This window comes from Trachinotus anak, unplaced genomic scaffold, assembly GCF_046630095.1.
Source record: "Trachinotus anak isolate AG129_WGS33_773 ecotype Australia unplaced genomic scaffold, CSIRO_AGI_Tana_v1 ptg000020l, whole genome shotgun sequence".
In the NCBI taxonomy this organism is placed as follows: domain Eukaryota; kingdom Metazoa; phylum Chordata; class Actinopteri; order Carangiformes; family Carangidae; genus Trachinotus; species Trachinotus anak.
The window spans coordinates 5737887-5760072 of record NW_027273871.1 but is presented as its reverse complement, the minus strand read 5'-3'; the positions used below and the strand labels follow the sequence as shown (position 1 = coordinate 5760072).

At 38.8% G+C, this 22186-nt stretch overlaps 1 protein-coding gene across 1 annotated transcript; it reads left to right on the top strand.

Moving 5' to 3' along the window:
• Positions 1-7283: 7283 nt before the first annotated feature.
• On the top strand, positions 7284-17730 carry cdx1b (caudal type homeobox 1 b). Its single transcript, XM_071506447.1, has 3 exons — positions 7284-7974; positions 14827-14975; positions 15731-17730. Exons 1-3 carry the CDS (start codon positions 7449-7451, stop codon positions 15971-15973), a joined length of 918 nt encoding a protein of 305 aa, XP_071362548.1. The 5' UTR covers positions 7284-7448; the 3' UTR covers positions 15974-17730.
• The last annotated feature ends 4456 nt before the right edge of the window (positions 17731-22186 follow it).

Sequence of the window (22186 nt, the reverse complement as noted above, 5' to 3'; positions counted from 1 at the left end):
ACAGTCTGTTTAATCTATATAATTATATTTCTTAATGAAGGAGGTTCTGAGGCTGCCTCTTCTTTAATTATGTTCACCAAAAATTGAAAAATTATATCAGTGACGAGGCACAATAACAATTGTGATTTTATAAAGGCATAATAATCTAAAAACCTGTTACTGAATCATCAGGAAGCGCATCGCTGTAACCATAGTAACACAGACAGACAGGTTGTTAAAGTTAAATCTTTGTCTTTCTAGTCTAGAGAATTACTCATCGAGATCTATATGATATTAGGTTTACTGGGAGATTTAAAAAATGCAGGTGTGCTATAATGATATGATATATAAGGAGGCAGAGCTCAGCTCCAGACCAATGTAACCTGCTGTAAATATCATATACTTGTTTGTCGTGGACTTCATTTTCTGCTGCAAGACCTCTAAATAACATACTTATAAATGTATGAAAACACAGCCAAGCTCTTGATGCTGATGAAGCTGACTCTATCACTGACTTCTCCAAATAGAGCTGCACAATTCATTGAAAATTATTATCAACATTGCAATATGGCCAAGTTTTTTTTTTTTCATGATAAAAGTAAAATGTGTCACAACATAAATAAAGCATTGTGGTGCTACAGAGATGCCATAACCTATTGATAATATTCTACAGACATAAAGGAACCTGTTGGTTTGACACGACAGAAATTACATAATCTTTTTTTTTTTTTTGAAAATGAAATACAAAAATGACCATTCAAACATCCCTCATATTCCAATATCTGCCAAAAATAATTGCAATGTGATGCAAGGAATGCGCAGAAGGTTGGAATAAATACTTCCCGAATTTGAGTCACTGACAATAATCGATAACACTTAATGCACAAAGACAATTTCCAGATTGTATAATTGTAACAGGAAATATAATCCCAGCGTTCTCCTGTAGGAAATCAGGAAGTGGAGATCTTTCAGTAAGAGATGGAGCAAAGTTGGAAAATGTGTTGCATATGCAGAAGATTGAAATCTGTAATTCTATGTAACTTTATATTACTGAGAATATAAACATAACTCTCAGGTTTCATATAGAAGTCAATATAAGATTGTTTAAATTTATACTCTATAAGATTTCAGTCTTTTGTGCGTCTGGTTGTTTTGTGGTTTAGGTTCAACCTTCCCATCATTTCAGCATATTTCACATGAGAGGCTCATTGTGCCGTAGACCCAGAGTCAGCCCTGGGTCGGTGACATGTCTGCAGGGCACCATCAAGGGTCACAGTAAAAACCATTTGAATTGCTGTCAAAACAAAAAAAACAAAAAAAAAGTGCAAATGCTTGCAGAGAGTTACAGAAGTATAACCAGGTTTATTCACAAAGCTTTGACTTCACTCCTTATGTTAACAGAAAACCATCACGTGCTCACAATCACCGTTTAGCACATTTGTACTTTATGTATGTGTGTAGCTGTTTTCTTGGAGATGCTTTTTTAAACTGTTTTTCAGATTTAAAAGCATATCAAACTTTTCCTGACACAGCGACGAAGCCCGCTGTGTTGTGCCTCAGCAGGTTGGCCACATGTACGAAGCTAAGCTAGCAGAAGAGGACTGAGAGCAGCTTGTGGTTTAAGTTTTTGGGCTTAAACTCAACCCTCGTGGGCGTTTTTTTTCTCTCGCATGCAAACTGTGTCAAGGTGAACAACAACAGCCAGCCAGGCCATAAAGGGCTTCAGTGTTTACAGCCCGCCGTCATCATCAAACTTTCCATAAAGTGGAGTTTTATGGCCGTTAGCTGGTTAATGGTTTACCTGAAGACAGGTGACAGAGGGAAACAGAAACAAGATGGACACCCGGTTCACACACATACATTCCTCCTTATCTCCTCTTTTGATATGTTCCAATTCCTTCTTCTCTTATTCCTCGCTCTGTCAATCTGTGGAATTCTTTTTCTCATCCTTTTCTTTAACTAAATTTCTTAAGCGCACATGAAAATCTCAAAAAAATTGGCGGCACACGTCTGACCCCATAGCAATATAATAATACAGAGGCCAAATCGTGTCTTCTCAGAGCACTTTTTATTTTAAATACAACAATCGTTGAACTGAAAACAGGGAAAACTTTCAGGCCGCCTGTTGATGGCTCTTTCCTTTGAATTCTTCCTGTTGCTAACCAGCTATCTAGTTTGATAAACCAGTTTTTGCCTTGGATGTAATCTCTTAGTGCGCAATCAGACTGAGATAGCAAACATCGTGATTTGGTCAGAAGGCAAAGTGGTCTGGCCGGCAACAATATAAAAGTTCCTTATCACGGTGATAGGCCTTAACACGAGGAAAAAAAAGAAAAATTACATTTTAAAACATTTAAAAACATAATTTCATTATTATTTATATTTTGTTGTTTTGCAAATGACTTGTCATTGAGTATTTCCTTTTCATGCAACTTTATACTTCAATGTCACTCAATTTCAAAGGCAAATTACTTTTTTTTACTTTACTTTTTTACTTTAGTTTTAGTATTTAGTAAGTTTTACATACAAAGCAAATTGTCATTGTTCGACACATAAAACCTCCTTCTTATCAAGTCGTTTAATTATATAGTGCGCCAACTGATATAAAAGTAAAACTCATTGAATACAATATTCTTACTGCGTTGTAAGATTATTTTCCCTTGGTTAAAGAAAATGCGGTTTTATAATGTAATTACATTCAGAAATGTTTTGATTACATTAAACTTCCCAACAGCACATAGAGTAATTAAAATTTCCTCAACCTCAGCAAACTGCAACAGTAAACGGATACTTATACATTAATACACCTGTAATAATAATTTGTAATATATTTGTGTGTATGGTACAACAGCATCAACCCAGTGTTTTTCTATAGCAAGTATTTTATGTACATTTTCCTGTTGTGTAATTTTACTTAAGAAATATTCCAGTGACAGGACTGTTTCTGTTTTTAGGTCATTTTAACTTGAAGCCCTGCAGCCGTTGCATTTTCAGAATATTATTCAGTATTATTGTTTTTCTTTAGACCGGGTAAATGTGTTTTTATTTTCTTTTTCTATTTCTACTTTCACTTTTATAACCTCTGCAGCTCAGAGTTGAACAAAAAAATTTATCTTCATTTCAAAAAACACTATTATAAATATTCAGCCAAAAGAAGGCCAAATGTCACAGATATCTTTTAATCTAATAATTAGGAAAAAAATTCTCTCGGATTATTTCCAGTGCCAAAATTACACTTTACATCTACTTCCACCACAGTGACCTATAACAATGTAAATTTACACAATAGTTTAACTCTCTCATTGTATGTTGACTATAAAGATATTTGGTTTATAGGCTTTGTGAGGAATAAACTTGATCCTGAATCTCTAAAACGTTAAATTGTTAAAACAATTTCTTCTTGAATTTATTAATAAATATAATTTTCAAAATAGAAAATAATCTTAAGGTTTTTTCTTTTTTAACTAATGAAAATAAACCAAAATGTTACATTATTGCTTCTTGTAGAATTAAAATATTAAATAATCACCGTTAAACAAAAATAATAATAAAGTATAAAGTATTATTATTTATAAACTCTTTCATTGAATGTAAAAAGAGTTGATTTTGAGTTAAAATTTGGAAAGTTTAAAAAATCTTATTTTAATGCAAAGATTTCAGGTCCAGACAGAATATATACATAATGTTAAGGTTGAAAATATAAAAGTAAAGGTTATTTTCATTTTGGTAAATACGGGAATAAACTGAAAGTATGTTGCTACTAATTAAAAAATATTTGAAATACAGAAGCAGTTGAACCAGAAGCTGCTTCACATTATGCAACATCAATATAACATCTATCAAACACTTGAAAACACAAATACTCGTGTGTGTAATGAGAATTATTGTGGCTTTTATGTGATTTTACTGCAGCAGACTAAACTAAATACTCATCAGTGTAAAACAATAAATCTCCCATAAATCCATAAAGATGCAGTTAATTCTCCTTCAGGAGGGCAACAGAGGGGGGATCTGAGGACAGACCGACAGGAGGGCGGCTACTGTTGGTTCAAATCCCTTCACCACAGTGCTCATGAGCAAGGCACCTCCCGACCAGACTGAGCTTTTGCTGTCATAAAACTGTGGCTAATGGATTTCAGAGCAGTTCTTGAAAATGTTTTAACCCTCTGGGGTCCAGGTTTCATTTGTTTAATTTTTTGATTTTAATTCCAATGAATGTTGTTCCAATAGTTTTTGTCTTTGTTTAACACCCTTTAAACTCTTTACCCCACATGAAATGAAAAGTGTCCTTTTTTTCAGCATGAACTCATTATGCTGATTTAACAAAGCGGAAAGTTGCCAGGTTCACAAATACATGAGAAATGACACAGGTACATATCAAAATGTAGAAGTAATGAGTGATAATCACTAAATCACATTATTAGAGAATCGTTCAAGGTTGTAGAAAAAAATGTTTTACCTGTTACACACAAATACAGACTAAAAATGAAAGTCGAATTACGTGTAAAAGGATTAAATTCGTTTTTGTGCCTTTTTCATTGAATATCACTGAAAATATACACAAATCATAATTAATTTTTTTCTTTTTATATTTGTGTTGGTATTTAATCAGTATCTTACTATTAATAACACATGCTCGATGTGTTCACTGATCGATAGACAGACTCCAGAGGTAAAACCCAAATCTGATTTTAATCTTATATTTCATTAATCCCCAACTCTTGGATGTAATTTGGTAGATTTGACAAATGTTGTACATTTACTCAAGTACAGTACGGCTCGAATCCATATTTTTTTATATAATACCAATAAAAACTGTTAAATCACAGGAATTTTCCAACGACTCCTCCAACCTGAACAACCCTATAGGTCGTGTTTTTTTCAACCCTCTGATACGATCAATACGAGCGTCTCCTCGAACAGCAACCTGGACCCTGGTTGTCATGGTTACAATAACACTGCTGAACAGTCACGGACGATAGAAACGACACAAACTGCTGCTTTCACACGGGAATCGAACGCCGCTCTCCTGTGTCTTCATTCCTGTGTTTTGTTGACCCATCCATCCGCCCCAACCTCCTCCGGGCTTTGTCGCCGTCACCGCTCCTGTCATCATCACCACGACCACTAGATGTCGCCTAGCAACAAAACCTAACTATGGGACATAACAACCTGCTGACAGACGACCTGTGGGCTCGTTTTTTACAGGAGGACTTTACATGTTCGAAGACCACATGTTTAATTTGTTTTGTTTTAACAAGCAGAATTACTGTGAATCTATTCTGTTCTATTTTGTTCTATTCTGCTCTTCTCTCACACAGATTCTCTTTGTTTTTACTTTCAGTTAAAGTGCGGAAGCAGCTGCTGACCTTCAGGTGACCTCTGTGTGTGTGTGTGTGTGTGTGTGTGTGTGTGTGTGTGTGTGTGTGTGTGTGTGTGTGTGTGTGTGTGTGAGAGAGAGATCAGATTTTAGTTTATAAATTAGAACAGTCATTGTATTGTACAATAGACAGCATATGTGATTGTTCTAAACTGGATCTGACAGGAGATTGAATCTGTACCAGCACCACATAGTATTTAAAGGTTAAAATGCCTTTGTTGTCTTTCTCTCTTTCTTTATTAAAAAGTCCTTAGATTAAACAGGTTACAATGTTGGACTCATTTAAGTTAATATCTTAGGATCATCAATCGTTGTTAATACATTTTCATATTTTTTACTCATAAATGTTCTTATAAAACAACAACAGATTGAAACAATTTGTATTATTGTATTATTAATAATAATAATAATAATAGTAGTAGAAGTAGTAGTCTGATATAATGTGCTTAAGGTGGAGCCATTAATTATAAAAACATTTAAATCACACTAAAACATTTACAATCAATTAAAACAGAGTCAAATCATAGTAACTACTAATTTATTATGATAATAGTAGCCTAATAATTAACCAGTAATACAGTTACAATAGTACAAAATCATGTAGAAATATTACTGAACTATTTCACTGTAATTGTATTCTTTTTTTATTTAAAAAAAAGCCTATGTTGCTTTTTAATTATTATTTAAATGTCCTTCTGATACATTTATTTGCACTTTGAAAATCCTCTGTTTGAATAGAACTGTCCAAATAAACTGCATTTACTTACATTTTTTTTTCTCTTATGCTTTGTATTTTATAAATTCCTCATAAATATCTCCTCAAAATGACATCGAGGCCCATCTAACAGCTGTCGAAAGCCTAGATGTAGTGCAGTAAAAATATTTCCCTGTGGTGGAGTAGAAGCACGAAGGAGAAAGAAATTGGAAAGTAAAACACAAAACACTGCACAAAGTGCAAACTTCCTTAATGGTACTCACCTAATTTCATCATTTAATCTGAGAACTACTGATCTACACAACAAAATACAACATATGACAAATAACAAACACAGAGCTCATAAAATAAATAGAAAAGAACATTGTTTCCCAGTTTCTCATCTTTCAAAGTGATGATGATGATGATAAACCGCCATCTTGATACCTATATATGACCAAGAATGAGTGGTAATAATAATTATATACCTATTATTATTATTATTATTATTATTATTATTATTATTAAGCAGAGTGAGAACGTGACTTGCTTTGACTGTAATTTGCTGTAATTTCATTTAAAACACTGAAATGATTTGTGTTGAATTCAATGATAAAATTTCAGTTAGTCCAGATCTGTAATAAAATAATGAGTCAAATGAGCATTTTTTTTCCCAGTTTGCTCCCATCCTGACCCTGACAGAGGAAGGATGTGACGGCGGAAAGAAACGGAATAAATCGGCTGAATGAATGAATGAATGAATGAATGAATGAATGAATGAACCTGTCGTCACTCTGACTGACCACATCTTAATCCTTTTTTTCGTCTCTTTACTGTCATTTGTAAGTTTGCCTCTTGTCCTTTGATGGCAGCCTTTGAAATGCAGCAGCGGACTGTCATGCAAATTCAGGCCGAAGAGAGGAGCCTGCAGACCGGGGGAGGGGTGAGTGAGTGTGTGTGGGGGGGGGGGGGGGTCAGGTAACCTGCATAGTGACCTGTGGAAACTACATTTAATTAATTTGTTTTAATTCAGTGGGTAAAGGGAGTTTGGTAAGTTACGGTTTTTTAAACTTGTGATGAGGATGAAGTGGAGGTAAAGTGAGGAAGAAGAGAGAGAGAGAGAGAGAGAGAGACACTGTGAGACACAGAGGCGGGAGGGAGGGAGATAAGAGCAATAAAACTGCCCCATGTGACCGCCGCAGTTTTTAACGGGCGGCTGATGGAGACACCACCTACACACAGAGAGAACAGGTGGAGGTGTGGACAGGTAGAGAGGAGGAGAGAGAGCATACACTGCGAAGCTCACTTTACCTGTAGACCAGGTGAGAGAGGAGAGAGAGAGTGAGAGACAGGCTGGATCCGCAGTATGCAGAGGGAGTCCCCTCACCTGGAAAGATGTACGTGAGTTACCTGCAGCTGGACAAGGATCCGGCCATGTACCCGCACCAGACCGCGGTGACCCGGCACCCGGGCCTCAGCCTCAGCCCGCAGAACTTCCCGGTGCCGGGGCCGCCGCAGTACTCAGACTTCGCCAGTTACCACCACCACCACCACGGCATCAACAACGACCCGCACTCGGCCCAGCAGCCCGGTCCGGGCGCCGGCGGCTGGAGCACGGCCTACCCGCCTCCCCCTCCGCCCACCCGGGACGACTGGTCGTCGCACCACTACGGCCACACAGCCGCCGCCGCGGCAGCGGCAGCCGCGGCCGCCGCGGCCGGGGGGCCTCCGTCGGCGTCCACCGTGCCCGGCGGAGTTGGTCCCACCCTGGGGTTCAGCCCCCCGGATTTCCCCGGGCAGCCACCTGCGCTGCTGCAAGCGTCCCTGAACGCCTCGGGGGGGCAGCTGTCCCCCGGATCCCCGCAGAGGAGGAACCCGTACGACTGGATACGACGCACCTCTGCACCGCCCTCCAACCCGAGTAAGACCCGGGATTATCCAGTTTCTCTGTTTGCTTGTATTTTAAATGCTGGCTCATCGGGTGAAGGCCTGTTTTTATATGATATTGCTATAATATGAAATCACAACAACAACAGCTGCACCTCTCACCAACATGGTGCTTCAGCAGGTCCGCGGCTGGTGAGCAGCTCAAACTGACTGTTTCTATTTTAATATGACAGATAGCAGCCGCGGTGATACTCAAATGTCTGCACATGTGTGGACAGATAGCAGGGGCCACACAGCCAGGGGCCACACAGCCAGGGGCCACACAGCAGCTGCACTGTTTTATTTACAGTCTGCGTCTTCATTAAGTTCATTAATGAGCCTGAGGTGCAGGTGAAGGTGAAGAGAGACAAACTGTGTTTCACACTCATTATTATGAGAAGCTGGAATATTTTATACATTTCATCTGAAAGGAATCTTTATAAATTAACCTGCATTCAACCCTTTATTTCAAAAGATAAAGTCTCCTTGTGTTTAATAATAATAATAATAATGATAATAATGATAATAATGATAATAATGATAATAACAATAATAATAATAATAATAATAATAATAATAATGATAATAATGATAATAATAACAATAATAATAATGATAATAATAATAATAATAATAATAATAATAATAATAATAATGATAATAATGATAATAATGATAATAATAACAATAATAATAATGATAATAATAATAATAATAATGATAATAATAATAATAATAATAGGTTGACAGATGCGTACTTTTCAATTTTGCTTCTAAGTTTTTACTGTGATTTTCCAAACTACTTATTTCGCTTCACTCTGTAGGAGTAATGTTACTTATGAGTATTTCTTTGATATTTTCTGAATCTAATTTCGCTTTGAAACCTAAAACTACATTTTCAAATCCTCTTAAACCTTAAATTCAGACGTCGCTATTCCGCTTTTACTAAATTCACCGTCATTTCTATAAATATTTCATGAATATGGAATTATCTTTTGTGATCGTTAATCTTCATCACAATCGAGGATCTATGTGTTTTTTTTTTATTATATTTATAAATTTTGAGGGAAATTTGTGGTTATTTCCTAGAGTCTAATCTAAACTGACTTAACCCTTTAATCTACTGAAGCTCCACGATCAGGAAATTTTCAATCACTAAGGTGAAATGTAAAATAAACAGGCTGTTCACGGCTGTCAGGGCTGACTGTGGAGGTGAGAGGTTCCCACCGGGGCCCGTCCTGTCCTGCCGCCGGATCAAACGGGAGCAGCCGGTTTGGAGGCGGTTTGAGGCCGTTGTGATGTAAATGCGGCCCCGCTGGATGTGACTCCCGGCGGCTGAGCGCAGCCTTTGTGCTCCGCTTGTCTCTGGGCGGAGAAAACAAGAGTTTACAAGTCAGTTCCCACTTTGAAGTGTGAAGTGTGACCTCTTCAGTGTTTCTGTCTGAGCCTCACCAGGATTTACACCAGAAGGTGCAGGGGCCTCATAACCAAGGCCTGATTCACCTCCTGAGGGGCCCCGGGGCAAACATGAGTAGCTGGGCCCCGCCAGCTACCTGTATATATGTCAGTGGCATTTTCTGCAATGTTCACCAAGACTTTGTTTTCACACTTCCTACAGTGTATTTCAAAGATATTTTATTGTCATTGTTATAATTACTTCCCGTTTATATGTAATAAGTGTAGAAATGTGGATTAACCAGTCAACCAATTGATTTAATTTGCCAAAACTTACACTTTCCCATTAGTCAGTCAGTTTTTAGCCACTGTGGCTACAACAAGATTAAACAATTATATGAAATAAAAATACATGAAAACCCTAGAAAAAATATAAACCATTATATCTATAGGTCTCCTGACAGCTCACAGTCATAGAGACCTCCAAGAAAAATAAAAATGGAACCAGCTTCTAAAATGTGAATATCACCAGTTGCCCAGTTTTTCATGACTTTGGGTTTTTGACTGTTAAAAAAAGACATTAGAACATATTGATTTGTGCTCTAAGGAACAATGAACGGCCTTTTCTTCTGACATTTTATCCACTGAACAATCAGTGGATTGATACAGGAAACAACTGTCAGATGTGTTGATGTCGAAGCTAATGTTGGACACAGCCCAAAGCCTCTTACCAAGGTCTTTTTGTCTGTTAATTACTTCACAACCAGAAATATGAACAGAACATGAGCTACAGATGAGGCCTGTTCAGTACTGACGTTTACGAACGTGCTTGTTTTCCGTGGTGAACGTGCTGCAGTCGATCGCTGTGTTTACATCCATGGACGGATTTTGACAAAATGGGTTTCAACAATGAGTTTTAACGACCTGAGGAGAACTTTATAATTAAGCACAAACGAATCTTGGTTTTTTTAAAGGCTGATTCTGATATATCACAGTATAAAGACAGTTTTAAGAGGAAGGTTTTAAACAGTATTTAGAAAATCGTACTTTATATTTATAGAAAATAACAGATTTCAGTTGAATTAATATAAAATTTTTGACTTTGTTTGAACTCAGTATTTCTAATATCCTGGGACACAATCGCTCTGCATCATAGGTATAGTTTTTAAGTTGTTGGCAGTTTCTTATATCAAACCAGTCGGTAAAAATGATTTTCCCTTTGCAATGTGGGGAAAAAAGAGACCAAAAAACCCTTGTACACCTCATTTCACTCAGACCACCTTACTGAAACGTCACTCTGTGCTTATTGAGTCAGATATTAGGCCAATAAACTCACTCTCCGTCAACATTAAATGATGGGCGAGTGTCGCTTGTGCTCACATTGATCATTAATTAAGGGAAAAGAAAGGTTTTAAAGTTTTGTATGACTTCAGTTTCCACCTACAAAGACTTCCTCTCTCCCTTCCTCTCCTTCAGTGAGTCTAATTGAAATTCATGCAGTGAAAACCAAAAACTGTTTATTACGACATAGTTCAAAACCTCTTTATTCTGTCACAGCTCTGTGATAAAAGACTGTGGTAAAAGCTCACATCCGTGGTCTGTTCAATGAATTTCTAATGTTTAATTATTCGTTCATTCATACATCGACATAAGTATTCAGACGCCCTGCTCAGGACTTAGTTGAAGCAGCCTCAAGTCTTCCTGCACATCTTCTCTGCAGATCCTCTCAGGCTCTGTCAGGTTGGATGGGACATTTTCAGGTCTCTCCAGATGTTTGATAGGGTTCGAGTCAGCTGAGGCGCTCCTGTGTTTGTTCTGTGTTGACCGTCACTGTCTCGTTTTCTTTGTGTCTCTGTACATGATGCTGCCTCCACCGTGCTTCACTGTTGGGATGGCGTAGGGCGGGTGATGAGCGCTGCCTGGTTTCCTCCAGACCCGATTCTTAAAACTGAGGCCAAACGGTTCAGTCCTGGTTTCATCAGACCAGAGAGTCTTGTTTCTCACGGTCTCAGAGTCCTTTAGCTGCTCTGAGAGGCTTCGTCTGGACTCTGACATAAAGCCCAGATCAGTGGAGAGCTGGAGCTCAGCCAGGGTGACCATCAGGTTCTTGGTCACCTCCCCCTGATGTCTCAGTTACTCCAGGTCCAGCTCTAGAAGAGGCCTGGTTGTTCAGTTCCTCGTGGTTTCTGCTTCCACCTGACACCTCCTATAGACAGGTGTGTGTCCAATCAGCTGACTTTACCACAGGTGTAGAAACGCATGATGTAGAGAAATGGGAGGAACCTGAGCTAAATTTGAAGTGTCATAACAAAGTCTCAGAAAACTTATGTTAATGTGACGTTTCAGTTTTTACTTTTTAATAAATTTGCAAAAGAATATTCAAATTCTGTTTTCACCTTGTCATTATCACCGAGTGTAGACTGATGAGGGAGTTTTTTTTTTATTTATGAGGCTGCAACATGAAGTGTGAATAAAGTGAAGGGGTCTGAAGACTTTATGAATGCAGTGTATAGCTGAAAGCATTTTCTTCCTTCATATCATTAAACTGTTGAATTCACTAAAGCACAGTAGGTGAGACGTGGCTGTACTTCAGTTCGTGTTATCAGAACCAGGAAGCAGTGAGTGAACGTCTCTCAGGAGGGTGAAGAGCTCTCTGATTTACACTCCTTCATTAGCGTCTCGTCTCTCTCAGCTCTGAATCAAACTGTTGGTTTTTACTTCCCATCAAATGGAGCAGAAACTCCACCGTTCAGACAGATGTCCCCCCCAAAACTAAAATGTTTGAGTTTAATTTTCCCCCAGTGACCGATTACAGGACACACAGACGGTGTGTGTGTGTGTGTGTGTGTGTGTGTTTAAAGAGGAGAGGGACATCACTTATTTAACCATTGTGTGTTTAGTGTTAATATTGAATCAGAGCGTGTTAAGCAGAGCTGACGGCCTTTTAATTAACTTTAACACAACCATCTGTGTGTTTAAAGTTTACCCTCCCGCTGTCTGTCCTCACACTGGAGGATTATTGTGTTGGTGAATGTTTCTTTCGGGTTAAATCGCTTCTTTCATTCGTTTTCTCAGGTTTTAGTTTGTGTTTGCAAAGTTTGTTTTTTTTTCCAGTTCAGTTCTCATGTGCCTCTACCTAGAAATTATATTTATATAGGCTGTACGACTAACTTGCTTTTCCCCAACAACACTGTTGGGACAAACATAATCACCTGGATCATCTGTGTTTCTGTTTTTTTGAGTGAATGCAGCACTACATTAATGTACGACACAAAAGTCGGAGCGACATGTTGCAGGAAGTATTCAGGTCATTTCCTGAAGTAAAAATACTAACACCACACTGTGGTGTTAGTATTTGTTGTGTTTTATCCGAAACTGTGTTTTATCCGAAGTGTTGATCTCCATCAGAAGATATATTTGTGGTTTTAAGAACCAAAAACCATCTCAGTGTAGTTTTATATCTCCTCTCTCAGGCTTTTCTCTGGAGCTCTAGTAACAACAGGTTAGTCAGCCAATCAGAAGAGAGGATCTGTGTCTCTCTTCTGATTGGCTGACTGTTTTCTGTGTGATTCAATAAAAAATATAGCAGATTTCAGGTTTAGCACTGAGAGAAGCCAAATCCCGCAAGGTTGGATGCTGGGTCCAAGTGGGCGGGGCTTGGTTCATGGCTGAGGGCGGTGACTGCTTTGTTGCGACATCACAAAGAGACAGCTGGGAACAGTAATGTTAACATATAATCATTAAGAATAATAACCTACAGCAAACGTGTTCAAAGTCTAACAATTGTAACAAAGCAAAACACTGGGTAAATGAAAACCTGTTTATTTTTACTCACAGACAAGTCCTGTTTTAAGGCTCAGTTTCTGAATACAGGCTGTGTGCATTTCTCTGTGGACTGAGGCTCTGATACTTTCACAGTATTAATATAGAACCTAGACCTGCTTTATAATCAGAGACACGTGGAAATCTACCTTTATACAATATGGACCTTTAAGTATAGTATTTGAATATAATCAGGAAACTGTACGTAATGTATACATATTCAGAAAAACAAAAACAAAAACCATTACATTTTTACCCAGAAAATGATCATCAGAATACTTATCAATAATATTTTTGTCATTCAACTAATCTATTGATCAATTCAGCTCTACTTGTATAAACTGTGCTCTTGGGTATTTAAATTTTTTCCTGAAGTATAAAGTACAAGTAGAAGCAGAAGCATAAAATAGCATGAAAACAAAGTAAAGTACAAGTACCTCAGATTTGTACATAAGTACTTGAGTAAATGTCCTGAGCTGCAGAAAACAAATGAAAAACATTTACTGACACACACAGTTTCATCATTTTTGAGACTTTTCATATAGGTTGACATTTTCTCTTTATCAATCTGTGGCATCTCATTTCCTCCAACACGTATTTACTGACTAAATATGTTGCTACATAAATAAAACTCGGCTTAAATATCCTCAGAGTTCATTATAAAAAACATCTCTCCTCACTGTGCAAACAGTACTTTGTCATTTTGTGTGACTTTCCCTCCATATCAAATGGAAAAATTCCAGATGTTGATGCAAGATGCAGTATTTGACTAATTTTCCCAGACTTCAGCCTGATATATTTTGTATATCTGGACATTTTCAGGCTTCAAACGAAGCTCTGTGAGTGTGAACCACTGGCTTGACCCTTTTGTGTTACATAAAGCTTAGAGTTTTCAACAGCTCATCCATTCACTTTTACCAGCTGGGCCAATTTCCCATGATAATTTTTAACAGTAACACATGAACACTGAGGCTATAAATCAATAAAAGTAGATAAAGCTCAGTTTATGCAAATCCAGCCGAGGCAGGTTGTGTATTTGAATACAGGAGTCATGGTGAGAACACACAGCTCCGTCAGTCTGAACGCGCACTGACGACAGTTTATAACACATAATATAAAATACTACGACTCCATTCGCTTCATTCACGGTTTTTTTTTTTAACACACTCACAGTCGATGTGATTTGGTGCAGTTGAAGTGGAGCCATTAAACATGGGAGTGTCAGCACATTAAGACATAAAGGTAATTAGTTGATTGATTGATGATTAAGGATCCCCTCAGGCTGAGCGAGGTGCGGACCATATCTGTAGATCGCAGTAAAAGAAAACTTAAAGATCCCTTATTGAATAAAGTGAGATTTCTGTTTTGCATTTTGAGATTATTTTCTATTAATTAGGACAATTAAGTTTATGAGTTTAGTCTTTATAAATAAGTTTTGGCCCGACCCGACTGAGTGGAGTTATCCATGGTACTTACAGGGGTATCATGTTAAATCAGCCTTTTGTTTTGTGTTGTATGATCACATTGCACATGTGTAAACCCCTCCCCCCTTCCAACCACTGACCAATCAGATTTCAGCTGTTAATGTAACAGTTTGTCGTTAACCTAGTAATGTTCCTGTGTTTTACAGATGGAAAGACACGGACCAAAGACAAGTACCGGGTGGTTTACACCGACCACCAGCGGCTGGAGCTGGAGAAAGAGTTTCACTACAGCAAATACATCACCATCAGGAGGAAGGCGGAGCTCGCCACGGCACTCAGCCTTTCAGAGAGACAGGTACGCCAACAGGCAAACACTAAAATAAAACCTTGTTATTGATTAGGGCTATTGATATTCAGCTAAGTGCCTCACAGAGCCGCTAACATGGCTCTGTGTTTACACTGAATCTGTTCCAGAATCTGTTCCAACCCTGTCTCAAGAAACTGAAGAAAACACAAATTTTCTGTTAATGTAATGAGAAAATGTTGTTAATTTATGTATCTGACAAGTCACATATATGCTGATACTGAATGTATCAGTAAAAATATTCAGACAACAAAATATCTGATCCTGCAGCACAATCGCCACCTGTGGTGACTTTATTAAACTGTTTTATGGTTCTGTTCCTGGTTCAGGTTAGGGTAAGATCCTGGTCTGGTTTAATACAGAGAAAGTTCACAGTGAATTTCTGACAAAGAGCCAGTATTCAGAAACTGAGCCTTAAAACGTGCTGTCAGGACTTCTGTAACTTTGTGATGTCACAACAAAGCAGTCACGGCCATCAGCTATGCCCCAAGCCCCGCCCACCTAGACACACCATCCAACCTTGCAGGATTGGTTACTTTTACCTGAAATCTGCTATATTTTTATTGGAGCACTTAGGCAGCCAATCAGAAGAGAGGTTCACAGCCTCTCTTCTGATTAAACCACAGACAGGACTCTGGATGTGAACCTGGGCTCTGGTGTCACAAAATTCTAATTATTGATAAACAGAAATCAGTTTAGTCTAAAAACACAATGTCGACATTCATACAATTTTTCTCCTGGTCCAGGTGAAGATCTGGTTCCAGAACCGCCGGGCAAAGGAGCGCAAGATCAACAAGAAGAAGCTCCAGCAGCCGGCCTCCTCCACGACCACGCCCACCCCTCCCACCGGCAGCAATGGCAGCGGAGGAGGGGGAGGTGGTCTCCACGGTAACGGTGGCAGCAGTGTCGCCATGGTGACCAGCAGCAGCGGCAGCAATGGGCTGGTGTCCCCTACGTCCCTGCCTTTAAGCATCAAGGAGGAGTACTGAGGTGGAGGAGGGTGTTTTATTGGACGCTGATGTCGGGGATCAGGACTAAAAACTCTCCCCTTCGGACTGAACATCCCACCTCTCCGGTCGCCCACTTAAAGATAAAGCTCATTGAAATTTGAATAAAAAGTCAATGGGTGGCATCACCAGCAACAGTACTTCTTCTCCCATCAGACTTGTGTTGCAGATTCTTCCCTTGGGACGAAGTGAGGGACCGATACCAAACACATGCTGTTGTGAGTGGAATTTGGAAAAAATGAAAAAAAAAAAAAAAAAGTAGAAAATATTTCACGCTGTAAGTTGAAAATATTTTATCTCCATTTCTGCAAACTCTTGTCATTTGTTCGAACTTTCTTCAAATTCACAAAACTTCATTTTAAATTCTAGCAGCGATCATAAAGTTTCCAAAGACACCAAACATTTCAGTAAAGCGCTTCACTGAGTAAAGTGAAGGATGTGTAAAATATTTCCATGTGATGGAACGATGCAGCCACAAAATGTTGTCTTGTGTTTGAATATTTCACATCATTTAGCTTCAATGAAGAGCTGCAACAATCAAAATATATATGATACTGTCAGACAGTGTGTTTGTTTTTTTAAACTCCAAAGCTACTTAAAGGTCCCATATTGTATAAAGGCAGATGTCATGTCTTTTTTTTGATTATAAAGCAGGTCTAGGTTCTATATTAATACTGTGAAAGTGTCAAAGCCTCAGTCCACAGAGAAATGCACACAGCCTGTATTCAGAAACTGAGCCTTAAAACGAGCCATCAGGACTTCTGGAACTTTGTGATGTCACAACAAAACAGTCTTGCTCAGCTAAGCACCAAGCCCCGCCCACCTGGACTCACCATCCAGCCACGTCACTGATCGTCACTGAAACCAACCTGGATCCTACAGCTGAAGCAATTAACCAATTAATTTATTATTGACAAAAACAGTAGCTGGCAACAGTTTTGTTAACTGATTAACTGGTAAAAATTCACTGTGAATATTTGCTTGTTTCTCAGTTTTCTATGACTTTAACTCAACATATTTGAATCTGAGTATATTGACCTTGGCTCCAAAGAAGAATGATGGACCCATTTCACAATTTTACACACTGAACAATCAACTGAGTATTAATGAAGATATTTGTCAGACAAATTAATAAGGAAAATAGTTGTTGGTTGAAAGTTCTCCTATGATGAGATAATACAACCTTGTCCAAAGTTGTCTGAGTGTTGATTAAAAAAAAAAAAAAAAATTAAACCTAAACCTAAAAAAACTAACAACTAAACATTTTAGGTTTTAAAACTAGACTTTGACACTCTACACAACTGGGGCCACAACATGGAGATGCTGCAAATTTTTAATAAATTTGCAATTGTGTCCACTGAGATGATATGTACCTGGAGCTTTTGGGGCCCCTTTGAAAGGTTGGTGATTCAGCTTTGATCGTGACACCTCAAACGACCTGACAGAAGTTTGACCCGACTGTAAAATTAGTCAACAAAACAAAGAGTTTCCTGTGTGACAGTAACCTGATCAGACTGAGAACATGATGATCTGACTCCATGTTCCTCCATGATGATGGTTGTAGCAGAGTGGGGACTAAAGCAGGTTAAACCAAACACACCTGAAGTACCTGGCAGACTCCTGCTCCACATTCAGTACGATAAATGTCTTGTAAATTTTCTTGATTTTACCCTTCAGACTTTATCATGTGTATATTTTCAAATGTAATTTGTATTAAAAGCAAAAGGACTTATTGTAAAGACGTCTGCTTATCTTTTTACTCTCTTCAACAAACAAGTCAACGAACGAACGAACATCCTGAAACACTAAAATATTCAGTTTACAGTCAGATATGACAAAAACAAGCACCAAACCATTAAACCATTAAACCATCTGAGGAGCTTGAACCAGTGAATGTTTTCATTTAGTCATGTTAAGTACAACATCTATTTGATAAGTGCAAGGAGACTGTACAAGGAAGTGCACCAAAAGTGCATAGTAAGCGCTAGTTAGACATGTTAAGGTTTCGAGGAAAGGAAGTGCTCTTGGAGGAGATGAGTTTTCAAGAGACTCCTTAACATAGAGAGGGACGCCCCTGCTCTGATCAGCAGGGAACCACAGACCAGAACAGTCTGGACTGAGACTGTCTTGTGTGCAGGGATGGTGATGCCAGACGACGTTCCCTGATTCCCTGGAGGAACACAGTGGCCAGGAAGTGGAGGCACAGATCCAGAAGTCACTCTGAAGGCGAGGATTAGTGACTTGAATTTGATTCGGGTGGTCATGGGTAGCCAGTGTAGGTCGATAAGTAGAGGAGTGACCTTTTGGGCTGACTGAAACCAGACTGGCTGCCACATTCTGGACAATCAGAAGAGCAGCGCAGCAGTCGAGGCGAGAGATAACCAGGGTGTCGTACTGAGTCAGGTAAGGTCTGATTTTCCTGATGTGTGTCAAGGTAAGCGACACAATTTTTGCTTGAAAAACCATCAAAAGTAAGTTTTTCTCTGCTGCTGAAAGACGCTTCCTGCAGGGAGCTGCTGGTGGTGATGGTCACTAGACAAGAGCTTTGGGCATCATTGTATTTACAAGACAAGAGATTATAATACATCCTCTGAACAGCCACACAGTGACTCTGTATCAGAGAGTGATTAGATGGGCCAGGGCTAGCTGGTTAGCATTAGCATGATAACTTCAGTAGAAGAGTTGCTTACCACCTCCGGAGACAGCTCTTGGTGAGTAAAGGAGTGAAGTTTGATGCTGTACTTGCAACATTTCTACTAAAAAAAAAGCTGTTTATGCTAACGTTAGCTTTGTAGCAATAGCAAAAATGTCCAATGGCTCCTTTAATTACATGACCGAGATGTGTAAGTTTGACCGTGTGCTGCTGCAGCCTTGACATTAGTCTGACGGAGGTGAATTGTGCACGTTGTTTTTTTGTCAATTTGCCATCACTGAGTTTTGGTAAAAGTGTCTCTGGTGTTTATTCAGACACAAAACCAACGTTGCATCTATAACAAAGAGCGACTCTGAGAGGAAATTACAAAAAGGAAAAATAAAGATCGAATCAAAAGAGAAGTAGCCAGGAGAACGCCAGAGAGGGGATGAAAAAATAGAGCGAAAGACAAGACACCTACACACACACACACACACACACACACGTATTTGCTAATTGATGCAGCAGTTGAGGTGTGGTGTCCAAAGGGCGAAGAGGAACACTGGGCAAACAGAGCACAGGATCCTGCTATCTGCTATAGTGTGTGTGTGTGTGTGTGTGTGTGTGTGTGTGTGTGTGTTCACGTCACCTCACTCAGACCTTTGTTCTTCTGGGTCCATTTTGCCTCCAACAACAGTCCTATCTTAACACTGATAGAGACTATCAGCAGTGCGTGCGTGCATGCATGTGTGTGTGTGTGTGTGTGTGTGTGTGGATGACGGATATGGGCAGAGTGCTATCTTTGAACTTGAGGTCAATTTAAAATTGTATCACAGCATCACCCGACAAAACTTTCATGTAGTGTCGATCTTACAACTTCTAACAGACAAACTGAACAACTGCTCTTTGTTGGTGTCATTTGCTTGTTATCATCTGCTGACTTCCCAGTGGAAACAGGCCCTGAATAAAAGAGGCCCCAGGACTGAGCCTTGGGGAACTCCACACGTCATGTTGCAAGGTCAAGGATGTGATTTTTAAAATCTTGGTTTTGTGTCTCTCAGTTTTATAGCTTCAGGTTGAAACTACAACGCTTCCCTTTTCAATGCAGAAAATAGAAGAAAAAAATGTTGAACACACTCATGTGAGTCACCTTGAGTGGTGCCGTCTTGGAGATTTGGCAACTTTTATTCGAAATTGTGCCTACGAAGGAATCTAGAAACTCTTTGGCCAGACTTTAACTCAAAGGGCGAGCTCTCAGGAGGCTTTCTGCACATGTCACCAGCTTGACAGGAGAATGAATGAGCTGAAGTCGTGTTTAAACAATTAATGACTGGTTTACATGGCTTGTCCAGTAAACCACTTCTCCTTTGTTTTGTTCTAAATCATTCCTTTGATTAGTTATGGTTTATATTTTTCTCAAATTGAATAAATTCAGGATATTTCCACAGTTTGCACAACAGCCAAGAGCTAAATCTACCTCTGTGAAGTCAGAGGTAGATTTAGATACAAATTGTTATGAGGATAGCAGCTTGAAAAACAGTAACAGCAAATGAGAAACAGATGATAAAATCAATTTCATTTCATTTGACCTGATTTTTTAAGGGTTCTTTTTTTCATTCTGTAAATATGTTAATAAAGCTGTTAGGTTATGATGTCACTAACATGCAAATTAGCAAATCGCAAATTAGCATGTGGCACCAATTAGCAACTTTTCGAGCAAGCTTCACTATGTTGCACTGAAAATAGCTGGAAACAGTGGTCACACTCATTTAAGAGATAAACCTGAAGGTGTAAAGAGTGGTGCAGCAGGTGATTTGTGGATTTTATTTGCCTGTGAGTCTGTCGTCCTACCTGGCAGAGTTTGGCTTCACCTGAGCAGTCACAGACTTAAAGGACATTCCCAGGAAATCTGTGGCGGCTGGGGACCATCCAAACCCACAGTTCATAAAGACCACAACAGCCCTGACATGATTTATTGCAGACTTGGAGAGAGTCCACTTGGATTATTATAATTTTATTTTGTTTTGTTCCCCTCACCTTCTTTGAATCACACCTATCCCTCAGCCTGAAAATAAAAAAAAATGATTTAGTTTGGTTTCATTTTTCTTTAAATGCAACCACAACAGCAGGAATTCAACTGAAGTAAAAGATTGATAAATATTATCAGAGAAGAAGACAACACAGCTTCACATACATAGTTCAGTGGACACTCCCAACTCCACTTGATCTTCTCGATAAGATGCAGTATTCTGGATAAACAGAAAAAAATGGCAGCGTGCCCGTCACCATAAAACCAAATCAAACTAGGACATAAACTGAAACTTGTACGTCAAAGGTTTGTTAAGTCCTCAGCAGACCTCAAGTTAAACACTGTATCATCCAGCAGCATTTCATAGCCCAGTTTTCTGATGGTGGAACTGGGGCGTTGCTGATCATTTCAGTGACTTTACCCCCTGTCTGTGGCTGTCAGCTCCAAGTCCTCTGGTGCACAAATCTTTAAAACTGACTTGCAAATATATTTAGAAAAAAAAGGATGAGTGATTTCCTAAACAACTGGGCCATGTTAGAGTTTCTCTCTCCTTTATGTGGTTGTTAAGTCCCAACATTTCTATGACTTCTTAATCAATGCAATGCGTGCAGGCTGAGTGAGAGGGATGTTCAGTATATTTTCTACAGTTTCTTATTAAAGAGTTAAAACACATTTCCCTACAGTTTGTAGGCACCTGTGAAAAAATGAACTAAAAAGCCCACTGCAACAATAATGTTAGGCCCTGACATTACTTAGAAGTAATGTGAAGCTTTTCATAGTTCTTGTCCTAGTTGTTGTTATTAAATATCAGATGAGGACAAAAAAAAGAAACATTTATAAGCTCATGTAGTTTAGGTTGGGTTTTAATCACATGCAAAACTGTGTAGACCTGTAGAATAAAAAGCTTGTAGAATATGATACGAGGCTAGAAGTTAAAGCTAGAAGTTCCCAAAAAATAATACTCAGGTAAAGTACAGATACTCCAAAAGTACACAATAAATGTACTTCTAAACTGTCCATCCCAGGATTAACCTCTTCACAGACCACAGTGACATGACAGTTTCATTATTTCCTCAGACACCTCAGCCTCTCAGATGTGAGGATTTGCCAGTTTTTGTAGTTTTCTGTGACAATAAACAGAACACATTTGGGTTTTTGACTGTTGGTGACACTTTTGTTGACATTTGTTTTCCAGACTAAAATGGGCTCTTTAATTAATTAAGGAATGGTCTAAACTCAAAGTGATGAAGCCCTCTGGACCTTACAAGCTTTGTTTATATGATGTAAAATGAAATCTTGGTGGAATCCATCTCAACAATTTGATTTCTTTGAACAGACCCTCCTCCTCGTGCTGCAGTCTCATGTATAAATATAAGTTTCTTTATTTTTTTGCGAACTAAACAGGGACAAAGTGAGCGCGTCCACGTTGTGAGTAGCAACGGTTGTCCTTGTGTCTTATTTTTGGGTAAACAGAGGGTAATGAGAGTAGAGCTGCTCGGTCTCTGCCTCTTCACCGCCATAAACTTTATTGGGG

Excerpts from the sequence above, each read along its gene's own strand:
- cdx1b (XM_071506447.1), top strand. The coding sequence starts at position 7,449 with ATGTACGTGAGTTACCTGCAGCTGGACAAGGATCCGGCCATGTACCCG. Across the intron at positions 7,975-14,826 it reads TGCACCGCCCTCCAACCCGA|ATGGAAAGACACGGACCAAA; the intron begins GTAAGACCCGGG and ends TGTGTTTTACAG. Across the intron at positions 14,976-15,730 it reads TCAGCCTTTCAGAGAGACAG|GTGAAGATCTGGTTCCAGAA; the intron begins GTACGCCAACAG and ends CTCCTGGTCCAG.